Below are 17,952 nucleotides of genomic sequence, written 5' to 3' on the forward strand. Positions count from 1 at the left end.
GGTTATAATCTTCTCCGTGTTCCAATTTTCGCGAGGGCTCTTTTCCCAACCACTAGTTTCCGTTTACCACAATTGGTAGCTAAAGGAGCAAAGGTAGATTCTTCTGTCAATGTTGTACTTGGTTCAGTCTTGTTGAAACTATAAGAGACCAAACAACTTGAAAACACTAGTTTCCGTTTACCACAATTGCATTCATCACTTATTACTATATATTCTCTTGACTCAACAAAGTTTGGGCATTGTAATTGCAGGGTAATGGATGAAGATAACCAAGTGCCTAGAAAGAAAGGAAGGGGGTCAACTAAGCTTACATGGATAGATCAACTACCAGTTGAGGGAAAATTCAAAATAGAACTTGATAATAAATTGCAGCCTTTAGGGGTCAATGCAACCCACTTATCGAGCTATATCGGATATTTAGCGAAAGATGGAAATATGTTTCCACTTACTATATATAATTGGAAGGATATGGAGAAGTTGCATAGGAATCTTATAGATAATGCAATAACCCAAATCAAGGTGTATATATATGAATACCTTCTAGCTAAGTTTACATGATATAAATTCTAATTGATCTTTTTTTTTTGTGCAAGGAAATATTCGAGACTCCTCCTAAGTTCGACGAATGGTTATCTGAGAGGCTAAGTTCTAGATGGAGAGATTTTAAATGTAAGATTAAAAGAGAAGGGTTCACTCCATTTGATAAAATAGAAGATCAATACGCTAATCGACCTGACGGAGTTGTCCTAAGTCAATGGGTGGAGATGGTCAATTACTGGAACAAAGATAAAGTGAAGGTACTGATGCTAAGAACTTACATACTATATCTATCATTAAATTAGATTTTGTAAAAGATTTGATACTTATAATGTAGGAACAAAGCCTTAAAAATGCACGAAATAGGGCATGTAACCAGATTCCACACACAGGTGGTTCAAAGTCGTTTGCTAACCATGCGGAAGAGGTTACTTTTGTCTTTTCCCATATCTAATACGAATGATTAAATTTTCTATGTGCTTAGACCTTACTGTATTTTTCTTTCATAGTTGAGGAAAGAGCATAACAAGTCCCCCTCTCGTACGGTGCTGTATAGAAAGACTTATACACGCAAAAATCTTTCTCCGGTGAATCCATTAGCTGGAGAAAAGATGGTATATATTTAACTTATCAGTTTCTTTTATGTTTTCCATACTGTATTTTTTATGGTGATTGTGTTGTTGGTGATTGAAGTGGATAGAGAAGTTTGAAGGAGGTTAGGTTTGATTGGTATAAACTGTTTTGCGAACTGTTTGAGGTCTTAATATGTATTGAACTCAATTTAATGGTATTTGACAGGATCAAATGGAAAAATTGGAAAGACAAATGACTCAAGATATTCAACCCGATGAAGAATTTATCGATTTAGGTCCAAACGATATTTTCTCCCAAGTAATGGGACCTGATCGAGCAGGTAGAGTGCGAGGTTATGGTCCGGTAAAGCCAAAACGATGTTGGGTCGGAGAGACATCAAATTCTGGTCAGAAAACTAAAGCTGAGGTTGTTGAACTAAGACAAGAGGTCGTTCAATTGAAGAATCAACTCAAACAACAAAATGATTTATTGAAGATGCTAGCTGAGAAGTTCGCACACATAGAAAATGACTGTTTTGTCGGCGAAAATGCTTTAAAGGTATGGATTTTTTACATCAAAATTACTAGTAACAACTACTTCGCTAATTTTACATGTTAACTATTGAATATCTTTGTAGGACTCTCGAGATTCATCACAAGCACCAACTTCACTCAACTGAAATGGAACAACAAATTGTCGATTACAGGTAAACTCATTTCTCTCTCTCTCTCTCCACTTTCTTACTTGCCTTCTCAAACTGAAATGAAACAACAAAGGAACTATTTTTCATATTTAATGCCATTACCAGCATGTATATCTTTTGGAGTAGATAAATTAATAAATGGGCATCAACTATTGACAACCAGCATGTATAATATGAGATACCTCTTTTCAGATTATGTTTATGGATATGGATGATTATCTCACTGAATTCTTTAAGCTACATATTATTATAGGACAATACTTGTTCATACTTGTTTATGGATACAGATCTATCACTTATATTAGCTTATGCCTGTTAGTCTCACTACGAAAAGAAAAACAAAAGAGTCAATAAGATCAAATTGATTTGTCTAATGGTTTAGATTCCTCCCTTTGTCCTTAATTTTTAAGAACATAAGGAGGTAACTTCATTTTAGCTTTGCTATCCTAGTTTTCTTAAGTTGTTTAGGCTTAATCCTTGACCTTCTTGTTTTTCCTCATCCGTAAACCTCCTGTTCCTATTTATTCAATTTCGTATAACAGTTCATATTCCAGTTATAGAGTGATAACTGGATTGTTTTTGTCTTCTTTTCCAGTTATAGAGTGATAACTGCATTGCTTTCATGATGACATTCTTCATCGGGTTTGACGTACCCATCTTTTGGCCAATACTGCACATGATCAAATACAGATATGTTCCTTTTTCACTAGGCAAACAGGTAAGATCTTTGTCTCTCTAATATGATTAAAAATTGCTACAAGATTGTGCCTCTGTCGTTCAGATTGTAATCTTGTCTGCAGTGGTTCGTTTAAACTCTATCTGATTTTGTGATTGAATCTGATACTCCATGCCTCGACCTATTACTCAATGCTGAGAACTATAATTATATTATTTCTCATAGTTAATAATGTTGTAGTGGCGAGTCATTTCATTACAGTTATTATATATCGTTAAATGTCAGAATCATAATAGGTTGTTACTGCTCACTCTTTTGTAATTGATTTTATTGTTCGAATACTGCAACTCCTTGCTGTTTCTACCTGTATAGGAACTAGAATTCTATGGATGATTCTAATGTTTATCTTGTTTTATCATCTTAGGTATAAGCTTGACAACAGAACAATGTTCTTCCGGTAAAGATAAAGAAGATGGAGACAAGGTAAAGATAAAGATAAAGATATTGGACGTTGGTGGAATTCTATTATGATAAACCTTTTGTATGAAACTTAGGACTTCTTTCGTGTTTGTTTTCGCTATCGAAACTAGAAGAAATGTTGTAATGTTTTGTGGCTGATATTATAGTATTTTGACAGATTTGTAAATGTTTTAGATTCCAAATCGGAGGGTCAATTTATTGTTTCTAAATACAATTTTTTTTTTAGAAAATCAAAACTTATCACCGACGGTTTTCTGCCGTCGCAACTTTGTAGAAGCGACTGTTTTTTCGGTACACAAACCGTCCCTAATAATCACGTTTAGCGGCGGATTTACAACCCGTCGCTACCAACTGTCGCGAAAAGTATCCCCGACGGAGGCTTCCACGACGGTTTGTGTTTCGTCACTAAAGAGTTTCGGCGACGGTTTTCTTACATTACCGACGGTTTTAAGTCGTCGCTAAAAGTCTCCATTTTTGTAGTGTAAAGAAGCCGAGAGAGAAGGAGAATTCGAATTTTGTTGCATGGTTGTTAGGTGAGCCGGGTCTCGTGCAACGGGGCCTATTGGAGCAGGTACGACGGTGGCCTCTGGATCGCGAGATCAAATTTGACGAGCACCTGCCGTTAGGTGAAAAATCTCGTGTACGGAAGCACCCAAGTAACGCAGAGCGCAATGCACTGAATCAGAGCCTATATCTCGTCCCGAAAACACCCGAGAGACCCACCAAACTTCCCGACACTATACCACGAACTCCGGTTACCGTCAGATTGCGTCGTGCCCTCCTAATAGATCTGCTCCATGTGGCTCTAGGTGTTTTGGTCAAATGATTTTGACCCCAATCTTTGACCTCCTCTATTTCTCTAACCCGAACTCCGATTTCACTTCCGTTTTCGCCTACGGACTCGTCATGGACCCCACTTCTCATCTGATCATCAATGTTGGTCAAAATACTAGAATCAACAAATGACCATAATGCCCCTCGTGTGTGTCTTTCTCCCAATCTTAACTGTTTTTCTCGCCGAACTCCGTAAAAGACACCTGGGAAAAGAAAATCAAACAAATTATTAGAGTAACCGCTCGAACTGGACTAACTAACCTGAATTAAGAGATTCAGATGGGACATTTTCATGTCTCATCAAACATCCCCAAACTTATATTTTGCTAGTCCTCGAGAAAAACAGAGAATAAAACTAAACCTACTTCACCATTTTCGTAGGGAATCACGATTGCACTTAGCCCGTGCAACAAGCCGTTAAACCTCTAGGTTACCCAAGAGGACGAGTTTTGTCTCGTGAGGGTTTGCAGTGAATATACCCACAAAATTCAAAGATCAAAAATGCAAAAGGGTCTAAATATGATGTGGACTAAAAATGTTCATCCGGTAGATTTTCGAAAGTTGATAGAAATGAAATCCAAATCAATCAAACCATACAAACGCTAAAAATCTTTTCTCTAATAATCAAGACTCGAAGTGCACATGACCAGCCACTATGAGTATCATTTCGGTTCTGAAAAGACAAGACCTTGATTACCGTCTCGATACATTTCGCCTCGACTGCTGCCTCACGGTCATACACTCAAAAATCAAAGTCACTCAAGAATGGTTCACTCTATGTGTTAGTATGAATATGAAGGAAAACTCAACACATGAAAAAGACTGACAATAATTTTGTGGACTACTGATCTCAAAGAAGGAAACAACCACTAATATGGAATGGGGAAGCTAACCAACTCTTCTCACCTGATCTACTATCTAACAATGCTTCCTAGAGGTAGATAGACACTAATGAGGATGTGACTAGAACTCATGAGAACTCAACGTCTTCAAATCTTCAAGAACTACTTCAAGGCATAAACACCTAAACAAAACTACACAAACACTTTTTTTTCCATCTTCTTTTTTTTTAAAGATGAAGCTACTGACTCTGGTAATAAAACTCAAAATACATAACATACTTTGTTCACGTTATTCTTTCCTCGGGTAAAATTCTATTCACTTTGCTTCATGTCTTATGCTTAGGGTTCTAAATAATGATGGCGTTCCTATCTTCCTCTAGTTGACACTGTTTTCAAGTTTCTCAGACTACAAGAGAAAGTTTGCATTCCTGATGACATCCCTAGTAGTTGTAAAATTTGAACTCAAGAGATCAACTGAGTTCTGATGAATATTGCGAGGTTGAGTAGCTCTTCATTCTACTCAGAATTAGCTCAGAAGAGATCACTCAAAACAAAAAGAAAGGCTCAGAATCTCACATGGGTTAAGTCTCCACTAATGATCGATTAAGTTCTCTTAGAAAAGTCTATTCTTCACCTATCTAATACTCGCATGGCTAGTGCACAGACAACTTCAAGACTCGAAATTCGTGGAAAAACCTTTAGCAAAAGCATAGTACAACCAACTAGACTCTATAACTATTAACAAGCAAAAACAACTAGACTCACGTTTCCAATCCAAAAATTAAAAATTTTGAACCCTTTTGAATTTTTGAAATAAGGACTAAAAATTCAATCCCCCATCCCCAAACTTAAACCGAACATTGTCCTCAATGTTCTGAAGACTATGCAAAATAACAGGATTAGGGAAAGATGTTACCAGATTCAGAAGTCCTATGCATGGGTTGCCTCCCAGAAAGCGCTAAGTTTAACGTCTTCAGCCAGACGAAACTGATCATAGCGGATCAGTTTGGATAGACAGGATCTTCGATAGGAACGTCCTCTGTATCGGTCAACATCTCTAAAAATGGTTTTAGCCGTTGTCCATTCACTTTGGACACACTACCATTTCTGTCTTCAATGTCGACCGCACCATAAGGATACACAAACTTGACCGTGAAAGGCCCTGACCATCTAGAACGGAGTTTACCAGGAAATAAATGCAAACGTGTGTTATATAATAAAACTTTCTGACCCGGTGAAAATGTTTTTCTTAAAATAATTTTATCATGCAACATTTTCATCTTATGTTTATATAACCTAGCACTCTCATATGCATCATTTCTCAACTCCTCCAACTCACTGAGTTGCAACTTTCTCTCTCTACCCGCCTTGTCAAGTGAAAAATTCAATTGCTTGATAACCCAATATGCCCTATGCTCTAACTCAACGGGTAAGTGGCATGCTCTGCCATACACTAGTCTATATGGAGACATTCCAATAGGGGTCTTAGACGCTGTACGGTAGGCCCATAGTGCATCGGTTAGTCGTAAAGACCAATCCTTCCTATTGGTGTTAACCATTTTCTCCAGAATGCGTTTAATCTCCCTATTCGACACCTCGACTTGACCACTAGTCTCTGGATGATATGGGGTAGACACTTTATGGGTAATACCATATTTATTCATTAAAAGCTCGAATTGCCTATTACAAAAGTGTGTGCCCCCGTCACTAATAATTGCCCGCGGTGTACCAAAACGTGAAAGTATGTTTTCCTTCAAGAAAGTGATCACAACTTTGTGATCATTCGTTTTGCAAGAAACCGCCTCTATCCACTTAGACACATAGTCAACTGCCACTAGGATTGATGAGACATGAAAATGTCCCATCTGAATCTCTTAACTCGGGTTAGTTAGTCCATTTCGAGCAGTTACTCTCATGAATTACTTGTTTCTCTTGTCAGGTGTCTTCCATGGAATTGAGCGCGAAAAACGGTTAAAATCGGGAGATTGACACATTAGGGGCACTTCGGTAATTTGGTGTTAATGGTGCACTGGTAGTTTGGTCTACTTTGATAGTCGGATGTAAGTAGAGTCAAAGACAGATCCGTAGGTGAAAACGGGAGTCCAATCGGAGTTCGGATGGGAGAATTATAGCTAGTCAAAGTTTGGGCCAAAATTAGTTGACAAAAGGTCAACATGGATATCTATGTGACACATGGCGTACAATATGAATCAGATTGGACGGCTGCAACGTTATTCCATAAGATGCGATGTACCGTATCAGTTTCTCATGACAGCTACCACTCACGGGTTGTTTTCTAAGATCTTTGATTGCCTGTAACCCGACGCAACATAACACCGTACACCAACATGCATCTAACGGTTTCAGCTCTTCCGGAACAAATGGCGTGATCCGGATGGATTATTTGACCTTATTCCGCTACTACGCGAAGCACGGTAACATATGAGAATGGCCAGCTGTTCCCACGTGATTTATGTCAACAATTCACAAACATTTCTTTTAGTGGGCCATGACTGCACATGTCTATACTCCCTCTCTCTCCTCTATCTTTGGGAATATATATTCTCATCCTATAACTGTTTCTCCTAAACAGTAAAGAAAAAAAGAGAAAGAGTATATCTTTTAAAGGAAAGAGAAATCAAGATATGTGGTTAGAGAGTTGTAGAAGGAAAGAGATGAACCAAGATTCATTCAAATTAAAGAAAGAAAATAGATGGAGACAGAGAAGGATTAATGGAAACATAAAATCAAGAGAGAAAGAAATCTTTTTATAAATGGAAGGAGATAATTGGGTATAGTCTTGAAAACAGAATTGAAGAAAGAATGGATTGAAGAGAGAATCATTGCAGAATTCTAGAGAGATAAAGGTTAATTATTTTCTTATCTCTTTAATATCTTGAAATCAAAACAGATATTTGATTGGAGGAGATTTCTTTCATAAGGTTGACTGAAGATTTAAACAAAGAAATCAGAGATGATTTCTAGAGAGAGAGTATATTCCAAAGAGTTGTCCAGAGCTATTACAGGAAGATGATTTTCTTTTTAATGAAACAAAGAGAAAGAAGGAAAGATTAATAATCTTGTTAGTGAGAGAAACAGATTCTAGGAGAGAGGGTTGAAGATTATTTAGCAAGAGATAGCTGGAGGTATATAGCTTTCTTTATCTTGTTACTGAGAAAAGAATTTCGTACCAAAAGGGATTGAATGAAGAGATTTTATTCTTAGAGAAAGAGAGTTGGATTCGGTTTCTTCATCTCTCTATATAATCAAAGCTCAGAAAACAGAGAAGACATCTCATCTTGGGAGGAGCCTCTCTAAAGCTCAACCAAAATATAAATCAGAGTAGAGAGAGAACCAGAGACATCTACCATTTTTGAGTTTTCTTCTTCTGTAAATCTCTTCTTTTTGTGAGAGAAAGGGAGATTAATAGAGAGAGAGAGAGAGAGAGAGTAACTGTAATAAGAAACAGAGAGAGAGAGAGAGAGAGATATTTTTGAGAAAGAATTGTATTTCAATTTCTGGCTATTTAATATATCATCTTTTTCAATTTTGGTGGTTGAAGTTCTGAATTGAAATAAAGAAAAAGAAGTGAAAAAATCAGAGGAGGAAGAAGACCACGTTTGGGTCAATAATCTCTCTGGAAAATAGTTTTCCCAGAGAGAAAATACTTCCGAGAAGACGAGAAATTTATTTTCTCCAGGGGAGTGTTTGGCTGCAACAGGGAAAATTCAGCGAGAAAAGTTTAGTTCTTTCTTTTCCCTCTTATTATTCATACTTGTTAGTTTTATCTCTTCCATCATGAGTAACTAATCTCCCAATCTAGGAATTTCGATGAAGTTTTGACATATGATTTTGATAATTTTCTCATGGCTTAATATCTTAAATGCTTTAACCGTTATAATATTGAATTCGTAGAATTGGTGTAGGAAGATTTCTTCATTAGCTATGCTTTTTATTTGATGGTTCATGTTTAGGTTAAGTCCTTTAATGAGTCATGCTTATAGATTGATAGTTAATAGTTGCGACTTCGGTATTTCAAAACTTCGAGTTTAGACTTTAGTTTTGTTCGGCTTTAATTAGAATATTTTCCGGGGATTTGGTACATTCGGTTACCAAAACTTGAGTGATAAAAAGATATGCATGATTAGATTATCATTGATAAATGTTAAGATGGATTCTAAAACCCTAGGCTTTCTCCCCCATTTGAGTTCATTTTCATTTTCGTAATTTTATTTTAATATTTTATTCATTTTATTTTATCACCAAAACCACTTTTAAAAACCAAAAACCGTGTTATTTCCAAGACTTAGAATAGGTTTCACTTAGTCTCTGAGGAACGAACCGGAATTATCTCCAGAATGCGTTTAATCTCCCTATTCGACACCTCGACTTGACCACTAGTCTCTTGATGATATGGGGTAGACACTTTATGGGTAATACCATATTTATTCATTAAAAGCTCGAATTGCCTATTACAAAAGTGTGTGCCCCCGTCACTAATAATTGCCCGCGGTGTACCAAAACGTGAAAGTATGTTTTCCTTCAAGAAAGTGATCACAACTTTGTGATCATTCGTTTTGCAAGAAACCGCCTCTATCCACTTAGACACATAGTCAACTGCCACTAGGATGTACAGATTTCCAAATGAATTTGGGAAGGGACCCATGAAATCGATGCCCCACACATCGAATACCTCAACTGCCAAAATAGGAGGGGCATCATGTTCCTACGTGAAATGCTTCCCAACTTTTGGCATCGTTCACATGCCAAACAATATGCATGGGCATCCTTAAATATAGACGACCAGTAAAAACCACATTGTAGAACTTTGGCAGCCGTCTTTTTACTACTAAAATGCCCTCCACATGCATGATCATGACAAAAGGAAATGATTTTCGATTGTTCCTCATCAGGAACACATCTCCTAATGATCTGGTCGGGATAATACTTGAATAAGTATGGGTCGTCCCAGAAGAACCGTTTTACCTCGGATAAAAATTTATCACGATCTTGCTTGGTCCAGTGCTTGGGTATTTGACCAGTAGCAAGATAGTTCACTATATCAGCAAACCAAGGTAATTGGGAGACACTATAGAGTTGCTCATCAGGAAAGCTCTCTCTCATGGGTAACTTGTCTTTTACAGACTCAACCACAAGTCTAGACAAGTGGTCTGCTACTAAATTTTCGGAACCCTTTTTGTCCTGAATCTCTATGTCAAATTCCTGTAGCAGTAGTATCCATCTAATCAGCCTAGGTTTTGCATCCTTTTTAGAAAGGAGATATTTTAATGCAACATGATCAGAGAATATGATGACCTTAGACCCAACGAGATATGATCTAAACTTCTCTAGGGCATACACTACAGCTAACAACTCTTTTTCAGTGGTAGAGTAGTTTAGCTGTGCATCATTCAACGTCTTACTAGCATAGTATATAACGTCAAAAAGTTTATTCTCACGTTGACCTAACACGACTCCAATGGCATAATCAGATGCATCACACATGATCTCAAATGGAGTACTCCAGTTGGGAGGTTGAACAATAGGGGTGGAAGTAAGCATAAGTTTAAGTTTCTCAAAGGCTTCTAAGCAAGGACCATCAAAGACAAATTTGTTCTCTTTTGCCAAAAGATTACAAAGAGGTCTAGATATCTTGCTGAAATCTTTGATAAACCGTTCGATAAAATCCAGCATGTCCTAAGAACGATCGAATATCTTTGACCGTTTTAGGGACTGGGAGGCTTTTTATCAACTCAACTTTTGCTTTATCTACTTCAATGCCCTTTTCAGAAATGACATGCCTTAAGACTATTCCTGATCGAACCATAAAGTGACATTTCTCCTAATTGAGAACTAGGTTCTTCTCTTTACATCGAACCAACACAAGTGTGAGGTGATGCTGACACTGATCGAATGATGAGCCAAAGACTGAAAAATCATCCATAAAGACCTCGAGAAACCTCTTTACCATAGCTGAAAATATGCTCATCATACATCTTTGAAAAGTGGCGGGTGCATTACACAACCCAAAAGGCATCCGATGATAAGCATAAGTTCCAAATGGACAGGTAAAAGTGGTTTTCTCTTGGTCTTCCGGGGCTATTGGAATCTGATTATAGCCAGAATAGCCATCTAAGAAACAGTAGTAGCTATGCCCAACTAGTCTCTCTAACATCTGATCAATGAAAGGAAGAGGACTTTCCTCGTAATCGTGTTCAATTTCCTGTAGTCAACACAAACACGCCACCCAGTGGTCATCCTGGTGGGTATTAACTCATTTGACTCGTTCTTGACTACAGTAATGCCTGATTTCTTGGGTACAGTTTGAACAGGACTGACCCAAGTACTATCTGAAATAGGGTATATAATACCCGCACCTAATAATTTTAGGACTTCAACTCTAATAACCTCCTTCATGTGAGGGTTAAGTCTACGTTGCATTTCCCTTGACGGTTTAGCATCTTCCTCTAGGTAGATATGGTGCATGCAAACAGAAGGACTTATACCCTTTAAATCAGATATTGACCACCCTAAGGCCTCTTTGTGGTTTCTAACGACATCTAGCAGTCTACTCTCCTGTTCTTTTTCTAACTCAGAAGCAATAATGACAGGTAGAGTTTTAGACGGGTCTAAAAACGAATGCTTTAAGTTATCAGGCAAGGGTTTCAATTCCAAGGAAGGTGGTTTTTCCGTGGATGGAGACAACTCTGGGATAGAAGGACCACTGGACTCATTGGCAGATGATAGTTGATTTGTCTCTAAAGTTGGCAAGTCAATTGGCTCCGACAAAATGAGGGGTTCAACTTTCGTTTTCCTCTTATCAGTATCCAGTAATGGGGTAGAATCCAACAAAGCATTTACCTCATTGATACTTCCCTCCTCATCAAAGTCTAAGCCAAAATGAGCCAACAATGTTTCTAAGGGATCCTCGGATAAAGTTTCAGGTAAAGAATCCTGAACGAACATATCTATCAGATTCAACTTGCTAAAATCATCAACATCATCTGGGAAAAGTCCAGCTTTATAGATGTTCATCTCTACAGTCATGTTTCCAAAAGACAATTTTAAGAGTCCACTCCTACAATATATAACAGCATCAGATGTAGCTAAGAATGGTCGTCCTAAAATGACGGGAATTTGACTTTGGGTATCACGAACTGGTTCGGTATCCAAGATGATGAAATCCATAGGAAAGATGAATTCACCAACTTTTATCAAAACATCTTCCACTATTCCACGTGGTCGCCTAATAGACCGATCCGCCAACTGGAGAACTACAGGAGTGGGTTTTATTTCTCCTAAACCTAACTGTAAGTACACCGAGTAAGGTTAACACTAACACCTAACACCTAGATCTAATAATGCTCGTTCGTTCTCATGTTCCCCTATGGTGCATGGTAATGTAGGACTTCCTGGGTCTTTGTACTTAGATGGAAGGGTTTGTTGGATAATAGAGCTCACTTGATTAGTCAAGAAGACTTTCTTATGCACGTTCATCTTACGCTTTCTAGTAGATATGTCTTTAAGGAACTTAGCGTAAGCTGGGATCTGTTTAATAGCATCTAATAATGGAATGTTAATACTAACCTGTTTGAACATTTCCATTATCTCCTTAAACTGAGACTTCTTCTTAGGTTCTACCAGACGCTGAGGATAAGGGGCTCTAGGGACATATGACTCAGGCACAATGGGTAGGTTTTCAGACTCAGGAGCCTTCACAGGCTCTTTACTAGGGGTACTAGTTGGTAAGGTTGGTGGTTCAGAGTTTGGTTCACTATCTCCTGGAACTCCTACCTTATTGTCAATTGCCCTACCACTTCTAAGGGTGGTTACTGCATTGGCCTGGTCCATCGACATTTTACCCTTCGGGTTTGGCTCTGGTTGACTAGGAAATATACCCTGTTCTCTCTGCCTAAGGGCTTCTGTAAGTTGACCTACCTCGGTTCTTAGACTAGATATAGTCTGGTTGGTCTGTTGTGCAAACTCCATTTGGGCCTTAGCTAGCTGCTTCATGGTTTCCTCTAAAGACTCTTTGTTCTGAGAAGGATATTGGGTACTAGATTGATCCTGGTTTTGAGCATAAGGATTCCTAGGAGCATTAAACCCAGGAGGATTCATTGATCAACTACTAATCTGACCTGACCCTGACCCTTTGACCAAGAAAAATTGGGGTGATTTCTCCAACCCGGATTATAAGTGTTCAAATAAGGATCATATTTCTGACGGTTATCTTGCCTAGAGTTTTGATAAAGAGCATTAGCATGCTCTTTTTCGTCAGGAACAAATAATAGGGTACACTTATTTCCAGTATGAGATGGGTCTCCACAGACCGAGCACGGAGAAGAGATGGATTCATTTCCAACACTCATGGCTTGAGTGGGATCCTCCCTGAATGCTTTAGGCTGACCAAGTTCTAGGGCTTCTATCCTTCTCGTCATGGCGGCGAGTTTAAGATCTGACTCATCAACTCTATAGATGCCACCTTTATTCGGAGTAGGATTAGCCCTAGTAGGAGGTCCTCTAGAAGTTTCCCATTGCTGGTATTTCTCAGCCAACTCTTCTAGAAATGCCATACACTCATCGGCGGTTTTACTGATGAACCCGCCACTACAGAATGATTCTACCATGGATGTAGTTGGGTAATCTAGTCCGTCATAGAGAATCTAGACTAGTCTTATTTTTCAAAACCATGGTGTGAACACTGTAGTAAGATTTCTTTAAATCTCTCAAGATATTTATAGAGACTCTCCTTCTTGCTGCAAAAAACTGTTAAGACTTTGCCTTAAGGAGGTAGTTTTGTGTTTCGGGAAGAATTTCAGAAGGATTGAACTGCTCAATTCTTCCCATGTAGTAATGGAATGAGGTTGTAAGGCATACAACCAAGATTTTGCTTTCTCCTTCAGTGAGAAAGGGAACAACCTAAGTCTCAATATTTCGTCAGGCATATTGCGGAAATTCATAGTCCCACAAATTTCTTCGAAATCCCTAACATGGTAGTAGGGATTCTCGTTCTCAACCCCACGGAAAACAGGGAGCATTTGAATAGTGCTCGACTTCGACTCAAATTGAGTCGTGCAGTGGGGTAACTGTATGCATGACGGTTGACACGTTCTAGTGGGATTCATGTAATCTCTGGTGTCATAGGCTGATTTCCATCCCTGGCTTGGTTTAGATTTTCACCCATAGTGTCATTCAAAGAGAGATTCGCTAAAAGATTACTTAAATGTGCTTCTCTACTGATGAAATGACCTCTCTTATCACGATATCTATTGGGCATAAACTAGAGCCCAATGACCAAGGATATTCGAACCAAAGAATCACTACGAGGAACCTATAGGAAAGCAAACACAATCAGGCTGACTCCACCAAGCAACCTAAACAAAATCTAGACAATAGACAGGTTTGTCAGATTCACCCTACAAATCTAGACAGCTCCTACTTCGTAACAAAGCTTGAACTATAATGTTTATGAGGGTTACTCCGTCCAAGTACTACGGTCAAACAACTCCTGGAGACGACCAACGATGAACGTTGTGATAGCCGTCCAACACGGTAACGTTTCCTCTTCTCGAGGCGACCTTATAAAGAGTTGAGTGAACTTTCCCTTTAGGAATGCCCAAATAAATATTAAGTCCCTGAATCGTTTCAAAGATCCTATGAGCTCGAGACCTTAGGGGCTAATGTCTAAATCAGATTTTAGCTTTTTAGGTGAGGTTTAGGATCGTGAATGTTGTTACCTACGTGGGCAAGAGAACGGTGATGAAATCCGTCTCCTATCTTGTAACTGGGTTAGTGCCCTTACTAGAATGATTACACTAAACAGTCCGGTCACAGTAATTAAGCACACGAATTCACACAAATACCCACTGACAGGAGATTCGTGGGTGTTCAAGAAATTTACCTCCCGTTCAAGACGGGCGATGACCTTTGTAGACGACCCGGGCCACTCTCCCGGCGAGTGTTCCAACCCGAGGCTTCGTTTTGGTTTTCGGTTACAATTATGCCCTTTAAATTAGGGTCAAAACTTAAATCCAAAAATAAAATCTAGAAAGTCTAAAGTCTCTCTCTCACAAAAAAAACTAAAAACAACAAAAAAAATAATATGCAAATTCTTCTTCTTGAGCTCCTCTCCTTGTTGCGCCTTCTCCTTTGCTCCTTAGTGTTTTTTTCTACACTAAAAACGGAAAAGCAAGTAAAAGTGTCCAAAAATAAAAACTTACCAAAAATAGAAATAAAATTAGATTAAATTTAAACTAAGTCCCCGGCAGCGGCGCCAAAATCTTGATGGGCCTAAAAAGTTTCCTAAATAGGTCTACACCCGCAAGTGCACGGGTGTCAAGTTGTAAATTCCGGTAAGACCGGTTCGTTCCTCAGAGACTAAGTCAAACTCAAATTCTAACTTTAAAACTATTGAGATTTAAAAAGTGAATCGATGATGGTAAGATGATTCAAATAAAAATAGCACATAAAACTCAAAAAGAAAACAAATAAGTTGATATTCAGAAAAGGGGAACCTAGGGTTTTCGAATCCGTCCACGTGACAATCCTAAAGACGATGTATTTGCCTTAGTCAACTAAGTTCTTTGTTTTACTCGGTTCTATCACATGAACGCTCTAGAATCCGGAAGATGTTGTCAATAAAGCAATAAGGACTTTAAAAGATATGAAGATTTAATCTAAAAATTGACTTGCATATAAATTGAATTGATAAAATTCTCGTTATGGACTTCATCTAAACCCTAGATGGAAAAATTAGTTTCTCATGATGACAGATGAAAGGTTAACTATATAAAATGTGGGAGAAAAGTAGAAAAAATTAGATTTCTTACTGATTTTGCAGCCAAACAGAGCCTTAGGGAAGTGGTTTCCTTCTGTTTTCCCAGAATTCTGCCAAACGCACCCTCAGGGAAAACGATTTTCTCGTCTTCCCGGAAATGGATTCTCAGTGGGAAAATAATTTTCACCCAACTTTTCTCGTCTTCCCCAACTCTGTTTCTCACTCTAACCTCTTGTTTCTCTCTTTCTCTTTAAGTATTATATCTCTCTCTCTCACCAAGAAAACAGAAAATAAAAAGTAAAATAAAAAACAAGATGAAAAATAATTAAAACCGAATCTCTCTGTTATTGTTTTCTCTCTCTCTCTCTCTCTACAATCTCTTTCTCTTTCTCTGCTAACTCTCTATCTCTCTGTAATCTCTCTATCTCTCACAAATGAAGAGAATACAATTAAATAGATAAAAGTAAAACAAAGAAAACGAGTAATGGTGATAGATGAAGATGGTGGTTCTCGGTTCTGTTTCTCTCTCTCTCTACAATCTTTGTTCTCAACCGTCAACTGATGCCACTTCTCTCTGCTTCTTCTTTTGATTTATAGACCGAAAACAAATCGAATCTCTCCTCTAACCATATCCGAGATAAACTCGCCAGAGCTCTCTATCCCCTCCTCCTCTCGGTTTTGATTTTGAATTTAAACAATATTCTCCCCTGATTTGCTGAAGCGAATGGAATCGATTCTCTCTGTTTAAACTGCCCATGAGAGAAAGAAGAGGAAAGAATCTGCTTGCCCGTTCCAAGATCAATCTCTCTCGGTTCTCTCTCTAAACTGTTTTTTAAACAGTTCCTAAAGAAGTCGGGAGAGAAGGAGAATTCGAATTTGGTTGCATGGTTGTTAGGTGAGCCGGGTCTCGTGCAACGCGGCCTATTGGAGCAGGTACGACGGTGGCCTCTGGATCGCGAGATCAAATTTGACGAGCACCTGCCGTTAGATGAAAAATCCCGTGTACGGAAGCACCCAAGTAACGCAGAGCGCAATGCACTGAATCAGAGCCTATATCTCATCCCGAAAACACCCGAGAGGCCCACCAAACTTCCCGACAGTATACCACGAACTTCTGTTACCGTCAGATTGCGTCGTGCCCTCCTGATAGATCTGCGCCACGTGGCTCTAGGTGTTTTGGTAAAATGATTTTGACCCCAATCTTTGACTTCCTCTATTTCTCTAACCCGAACTCCGATTTCACTTCCGTTTTCGCCTACGGACTCGTTATGGACCCCACTTCTCATCTGATCATCAATGTTGGTCAAAATACCAGAATCGAGAAATGACCATAATGCCCCTCGTGTGTGTCTTTCTCCCAATCTTAACTGTTTTTCTCGCCGAACTCCGTAAAAGACACCTGGAAAAAGAAAATCAAACAAATTATCAGAGTAACCGCTCGAACTGGACTAACTAACCTGAATTAAGAGATTCAGATGGGACATTTTTATGTCTCATCAACAAGCCACTGACAATAGACAAGTGGAGGTTGATGATATTTCTTACGAACTACCTAGTTAGTCAATCATTCGAAATTATCAGTTCTAAAAATTTTAATCATTTTCATAACACACTTATCTTATTTTTGTTATATGTGAAAATGTTAATATGACGTCCATCAATCTGGATGAAGATGAAGGTCTATGCTCTCCAAACTTCCGTTAATCGAGATCAATTTATATCGCCACAACGTAGTCGACGGTCTGAATCCGATGAAACATCTATTTTACTTGCGCAAGCTGCAAACAAACTTGCCGAAACAATTTCAAGCTCCTTCCATTTGTAGTATGGAAGATGCGTTGATGGTCATTCCAAACTTAAGCGAGCAAGAGGTTGAAGCCCGAACTTACACGTATATTCCTTAACTTTCCATAATCAAGAAGAGCGTCATGGTTAAGGAGAAGGTTAACCAGCGGTTAATCAAGGGTCAAGTATTTGCACTTTTTCATGAATTGATAAACTTTAGTATGATTCAATGATGGGCCTAGAAAGTTTCCTAAATAGGTCTACACCCGCAAGTGCACGGTGGTCAAGTAATAAAATCCCGGTAAGACCGGGGTCGATCCGCAGGGACTAGTCAAACTTGTTCTAAAACTTAGATATCATACAGTTTTGTTTGAAAATTGGTTTTGTGGTTTTGGTGATAAAATAATAAAGAACAAAATAATAAAAAAAAATAATGATACAAGGAACTCAAATGGGGGGAGCCTAGGATTTTAGAATCCACTCTATAAAATCACTTTTTGGAACAAATACTTAAAATGATTAATTCTCTTTTCCTATAACTCAGAATTTCGGATAATGAACTAACCTAATTCCAGGAGATGTTTTCGTTAGACCGATAAATCATAACAATGTAATTGTGTTTATTTTGAAAAACAAACCTCTAAACTATTATCTATCAAGTGATAAGTATACACCATCAAAGGATTTAACCTAAGCATGATGTATCAAACCTAAAAGTAAAGATAATGAATAGAAAAGATATTTC

At 38.3% G+C, this 17,952-nt stretch overlaps 1 protein-coding gene across 1 annotated transcript; it reads left to right on the forward strand.

The window, feature by feature from the left end:
• The first annotated feature begins 253 nt into the window (after window positions 1-253).
• LOC147530924 (uncharacterized) lies at window positions 254-3,144 on the forward strand. The gene is made up of 7 exons (XM_086647945.1): window positions 254-519; window positions 594-797; window positions 875-964; window positions 1,047-1,151; window positions 1,336-1,668; window positions 1,748-1,816; window positions 2,869-3,144. Exons 1-6 carry the CDS (start codon window positions 256-258, stop codon window positions 1,787-1,789), a joined length of 1,038 nt encoding a protein of 345 aa, XP_086504071.1. The 5' UTR covers window positions 254-255; the 3' UTR covers window positions 1,790-1,816; window positions 2,869-3,144.
• The last annotated feature ends 14,808 nt before the right edge of the window (window positions 3,145-17,952 follow it).

This window comes from Eschscholzia californica, unplaced genomic scaffold (assembly GCF_041429995.1).
Source record: "Eschscholzia californica isolate CP2 unplaced genomic scaffold, dmEscCali1.0.p SCAF_6, whole genome shotgun sequence".
Classification (NCBI taxonomy): domain Eukaryota; kingdom Viridiplantae; phylum Streptophyta; class Magnoliopsida; order Ranunculales; family Papaveraceae; genus Eschscholzia; species Eschscholzia californica.